Source organism: Chiloscyllium plagiosum, unplaced genomic scaffold (assembly GCF_037043375.1).
Source record: "Chiloscyllium plagiosum isolate Xiang-an unplaced genomic scaffold, Cpla_swu_hap1 HiC_scaffold_7, whole genome shotgun sequence".
Taxonomy (NCBI): Eukaryota; Metazoa; Chordata; class Chondrichthyes; order Orectolobiformes; family Hemiscylliidae; genus Chiloscyllium; species Chiloscyllium plagiosum.
The window spans coordinates 111,037,378-111,043,377 of NW_028270145.1; the positions used below are offsets into that span (position 1 = coordinate 111,037,378).

Consider the following 6,000-nt stretch of genomic DNA (forward strand, 5'->3'; position numbering starts at 1 on the left):
TAATGATTTCCCAATGTTCAGCACCATTCAAAACCCCACAAATGCTGGGCAATGACCATCAGCAACAAGAGACAATCCAACTACTGCCCCTTGATATTCATAGGTGTTACCTTCGCTGAACCCCCCATTGTTAACATGCTGGTCTTTACCATTGACCAGAAACTGAAATAGTCTCGGACTCTTACTGAGATATTTGTATCATCGATAGTCACAGGTGAGGTGCCGGAAGACTGGAGGTTGGCTAACATGGTGCCACTGTTTAAGAAGGGTGGTAAGGACAAGCCAGGGAACTATAGACCAGTGAGCTTGAGGTCAGTAGTGGGCAAGTTGTTGGAGGGAATCCTGAGGGACAGGATGTACATGTATTTGGAAAGGCAAGGACTTATTAGGGATAGTCAACATGGCTTTGTGCGTGGGGAATCATGTCTCACAAACTTGATTGAGTTTTTTGAAGAAGTAACAAAGAGGATTAATGAGGACTGAGTGGTAGATGTGATCTATATGGACTTCAGTAAGGCGTTTGACAAGGTTCCCCATGGGAGACTGGTTAGCAAGGTTAGATCTCACTGAATACAGGGAGAGCTAGCCATTTGGAACAGAACTGGCTCAAAGGTAGTAGACAGAGGGTGGTTGTGGAGGGTTGTTTTTCAGACTGGAGGCCTGTGACCAGTGGAGTGCCACAAGGATCAGTGCTGGGTCCACTACTTTTTTTCATTTACATAAATGATTTGGATGTGAGCATAGGAGGGAATGTTAGTAAGTTTGCCGATGACACCAAAATTGGAGGTGTAGAGGACAGTGAAGAAGGTTACCTCAAATTACAACTAGATCTTGACCAGATGGGCCAATGGGCTGAGAAGTGGCAGATGGACTTTAATTCAGATAAATGCGAGGTGCTGCATTTTGGGAAAGCAAGTCTTAGCAGGACTTATACACTTAATAGTAAGATCCTAGGGAATGTTGCTGAACAAAGAGACTTTGGAGTGCAGGTTCATAGCTCCTTGAAAGTGGAGTCGCAGGTAGATAGGATAGTGAAGAAGTTGTTTGGTATGCTTTCCTTTATTGGTCAGAGTATTGAGTACAGGAGTTGGGGGGTCATGTTGTGCCTGTACAGGACATTGGTTAGATCACTGTTGGAATATTGCATGCAATTCTGGTCTCCTTCCTATCAGAAAGATGTTGTGAAACTTGAAAAGGTTCAGAAAAGATTTACAAGGATGTTGCCAGGGTTGGAGGATTTGATCTATGGGAGAGGTTGAATAGGCTGGGGCTGTTTTCCATGACTTGTATAGAGGTTTATAAAGTCATAAGGGGCATGGATAGGGTAAATGGACAAGGTCTTTCCCTGGGATCGGGAAGTCCAGAATTAGAGGGCATAAGTTTCGGGTGAGTGGGGAAAGATATAAAAGAGACCTAACGGGCAACTTTTTCACGCAGAGGGTGGTACGTGTATGGAATGAGCTGCCAGAGGATGTGGTGGAGGCTGGTATAATTGCTGCATTTAAAAGGCATTTGGATGGGTATATGAATAGGAAGGGTTTGGAGGGATATGGGCTGGGTGCTGGCAGGTGGGACTAGATTGGGTTGGGATATCTGGTCAGTATGGATGAGTTGGACCGAAGGGTCTGCCTCTGTGCTGTACATCCCTATGACTCTATATAAATACAAGAGCAAATCCATCACCTATGAGGTGTAAGTCAGGAGTGTGATGGAACACTCCCCACTTGCCTGGATGGGGGCAGCTCGAACAACACTCAAGAAGCTCAACAACATCCAGGACAAAGCAGCCGCTTAATCGGCACCACATCCACAAACATTCACTCCCTCCACCACTGACGCTCAGTAGCACCAGTGTGTACCATCTACAAATTGCACTGTAGCAGTTCAATAAGTATCCTCAGACAGCACCTTTCAAACCCATGACCACTTCCATCTCGAAGGACAAGAGCAGCAGATCCATGGGAACACCACCCCCTGCAAGTTCCCCTCCAAGTCACTCACCATCCTGACTTGGAAATATACCACCGTTCCTTCACTGTCGCTGGGTCAAAATCCTGGAATTCCCTCCCTAAGGGCATTGTGGGTCAACCTACACCACATGGACCACAGCAAGAAGGCAGCTTACCCCCACCTTCTCAAGGGGCAACTAGTGGTGGGTAATAGACAGTAATGCCCAATCAATGAACAAAAACAAATTATAGTGTGTCTGGAGTCACATTTGTGTCAGGCCTTGTAAGGACTGCAGACCTGATCCCTCAAGGACATGAGTGAGCCAAGCTTTCAATTCCAGATTTTATTAATTACATTTGAATTCCAGCAGCTGCTGTGGTGGGATTTAAACTCATGCCCCCAGTGGATTCTCCTGGGCTACTGGATTACCTTCTCAGTGGGATCACCATTCTGCGCTACCCTCTGCCACAATGTCGTCCCCCTCCCCCCGCCTTCAGGGTCAAGGACTATATTTAAAGGACACAGCAGGTGTGTGGGCATGGATTGGTGGGCTGGGGGGGGGTGGTGGCAGAGGCGGTGTTGGGGGGGATGTGCAGTGTTCAGGCTGCAGGCATTGCCTATTTTGGTAACTGGCTATTCCTGGGGAGAGGGGGCAAAGGGGAGATCGGGATGTGGAGCTCCAATTACACAGGCCAGAGACCTCCTTCAGAAACTGCTGCTCTCACTCACTCCAACAGCACGGCCTCCCCCAGCCCTGTCTACCCCAAACACCCCCACCCCCAGTCTAGTCTATCCCTAACACACCCCTGTCTCTCACCCCCACCCCTGTCTCTCACCCCCACCCCTCTCTCTCCCCCCCCACCCCTGTCTAGTACCCCCACCCCTGTCTAGTACCCCCACCCCTGTCTATTCCCCCCACCCCTGTCTCTCCCCCAGACCCCTGACACTCCCCCACACCCCTCTCTCTCCCCCACACCCCTCTCTCTCCCCCACACCCCTGTCTTTTCCCCACCCCTGTCTCTCCCCTACACCCCTGTCTTTTCCCCCCCACCCCTGTCTATTCCCCCCATCTCTCCCCCCATCCCTGTCTATTCCTCCCCACCCCTGTCTATTCCCCCCATCCCTGTCTCTCCCCCAGACCCCTGTCTATTCCCCCCCACCCCTGTCTCCCCCCCCCACCCCTGTCTATTCCCCCCACACCCCTGTCTCTCCCCCCCACCCCTGTCTATTCCCTCCCACCCCTGTCTATTCCCTCCCACCCCTGTCTCCCCCACCCCTGTCTCTCCCCCAGACCCCTGTCTATTCCCCCCCACCCCTGTCTATTCCCCCCACCCCTGTCTATTCCCCCCACCCCTGTCTATTCCCCCCACACCCCTGTCTATTCCCCCCACACCCCTGTCTCCCCCCCACCCCTGTCGCCCCCCACCCCTGTCTCCCCCCACCCCTGTCTCCCCCCACCCCTGTCTATTCCCCCCACACCCCTGTCCCTCCCCCCCACCCCTGTCTATTCCCTCCCACCCCTGTCTATTCCCTCCCACCCCTGTCTCTCCCCCAGACCCCTGTCTATTCCCCCCCACCCGTCTCCCCCCCACCCCTGTCTATTCCCCCCGCACCCCTGTCTCTCCCCCCCACCCCTGTCTCTCCCCCCCACCCCTGTCTCTCCCCCCCACCCCTGTCTCTCCCCCCCCACCCCTGTCTCTCCCCCCCCACCCCTGTCTCTCCCCCACTCCTGTCTCTCCCCCCCCACCCCTGTCTCTCCCCCACTCCCGTCTCCCCCCCCACACCCGTCTCCCCCACCCCCTGTCTATTCCCCCCACACCCCGTCTATTCCCCCCACACCCCGTCTATTCCCCCCACACCCCGTCTATTCCCCCCCACCCCTGTCTATTCCCACCCACCCCTGTCTATTCCCCCCGCACCCATGTCTCTCCCCCGTACCCCTGTCTCTCCCCCCCACCCCTGTCTCTCCCCCCCACCCCTGTCTCTCTCCCCCACCCCTGTCTATTCCCCCACCCCTGTCTATTCCCCTACACCTCTGTCTCCCCCCCCACACCCCTGTCTCTCCCCTCACACCCCTGTCTCCCCCCCCACACCCCTGTCTCCCTCCCCACACCCCTGTCTATTCCCCCCACACCCCTGTCTATTCCCCCCACACCCCTGTCTCTCCCCCACACCCCTGTCTCCCCCCCACCCCCTGTCTATGCCCCCCACACCCCTGTCTCCCCCCCACACCCCTGTCTCTCCCCCCCACACCCCTGTCTCTCCCCCCCACACCCCTGTCTCTCCCCCACCCCTGTCTATTCCCCCCACACCCCTGTCTCTCCCCCCACACCCCTGTCTCTCCCCCCACCCCCTGTCTATTCCCCCCCCACCCCTGTCTATTCCCCCCACACCTCTGTGTATTCCCCCCCACCCCTGTCTCCCCCCCACACCCCTGCCTCACCCCCACACCCCTGTCTATTCCCCCACACCCGTGTATTCCCCCCACACCCCTGTGTATTCCCCCCACACCCCTGGCTCTCCCCCCCACACCCCTGGCTCTCCCCCCCACACCCCTGTCTCCCCCCCCACCCCTGTCTCTCCCCCCACACCCCTGTCTATTCCCCCCACACCCCTGTCTCCCCCCCCCACCCCTGTCTCTTTCCCCCCCCCCCTCCCCCAGCCCCAGCCTTCAGGTTGCGCGGGCTGGAATGGTGTCAGTGTCAACATGGGAACAGCTCCCGACCTACAAACCGGTTACGTGTCAATTTCGCTGTTTCCCAGCGTCTCCAAATCCCTTCGCCACTACCCTCTCTCCCTCACTCACTCCCTCTCTCCCTCCCTCCCTCCCTCTGTCCCTCTCTGATCCCTGTCCTTCACACTTAGTAGCAGTCTCTCCCCCAGTAGCATTACACCCTGACTTTTATATCTGACTGATAAAGGACCCAATGACGGTTTCTGCCATCACCGACTCCCCAGACAGTGTACACATCACTTCCCGCCGCACAAGCTCATCTCCATGTGGGCTTTTTAAAATAAAACTTTTATAAAACGCATCTTAAGGCATCGTGCCTTGGAAAACAGTCAAAATTGGTTCCGATTCACTCACATTTCAGTCCAACCCGTTGATTTACACATTTTCTTCATCAATATTGGTTACACATTTTGTTTTAAAGCACAAATAATTATTGACCTGTTCAGTCTGGCTTACCATGGTGGGGATGAAAAAGTTGCCAAAGTTATAACTGTCTCTTTTTTTCTGTGTTTCAGGATCAGAGCTGCGCTTCCCCCGTCTCTGATCTGATCTGATCTCTCTCTCTCTCTCTCTCTCTCACTCTGACCGGTGAAGAGTCTCTGTGAGGGCTAGATCGGAATTAAACCTCCTCGATCTCCTATATAACCTCCCGAGCAAGGGGGAGGAGTCTGGACTCGATCCCTTCGCCCGCCCACAGGTATAGATCACTCGATCCAGTGTGTGATCGCACCCAGCAATTAGACGGGGAGACGATGATTTTTTAAAAAAAGATTAACGCCTCTACTTTAAATTAAGAAGCAGAACCAAAAGTATACAGTTCATTTGGATCCACTCACGGGATCTATCTCATGCGATCCACCGACCTGGCATGTTCAGTTCAGAAGTGCTCTACCCACTGGGTATGTCCCCAACTCATTCATAGAATAGAGAACAGTACAGGCCCTTCGGCCCTCGCTGTTGTGTTGTTTATTCACTGGATGTGGCTGAGCTGAAGACATCTACTCACTGGCATATCCAGTGGAATCTATTCACCAGCTATGTCAAACTCAATTAGATCCACTCACTGGAAATGTCCAATTCAAAGGGATCTACTGGCCAGATATGTCCAAATTCCATGTATTCATTTGTGGGATGTGGGTGTTGCTGGCTGGGTCAGTATTTATTGCCCATCCCCAGTTGCCCCTTGAGTAGGTAGGGGTGAGCTGCCTTCTTGAACCGCCGCAGCCCACCTGCTGTGAGTTGACCCACAATGCCCTGAGGGAGGGGATTCCAGAATTCAAAGTGATCAACTGGCCAAATACATCCAATTTCATAGA

General features: G+C 54.0%; 1 protein-coding gene across 1 annotated transcript in view; it reads right to left on the minus strand.

Moving 5' to 3' along the window:
- Positions 1–5,304, minus strand: part of LOC122551811 (tubulin alpha chain) — a 48,402-nt gene extending 43,098 nt beyond the window's left edge. The window contains exon 1 of the mRNA XM_087989353.1: positions 5,141–5,304. Coding sequence (XP_087845479.1) covers positions 5,141–5,143 — 3 coding nt within the window. The 5' untranslated portion in view covers positions 5,144–5,304. The remainder of the gene's footprint in view (positions 1–5,140) is intronic.
- Positions 5,305–6,000: the final 696 nt, after the last annotated feature.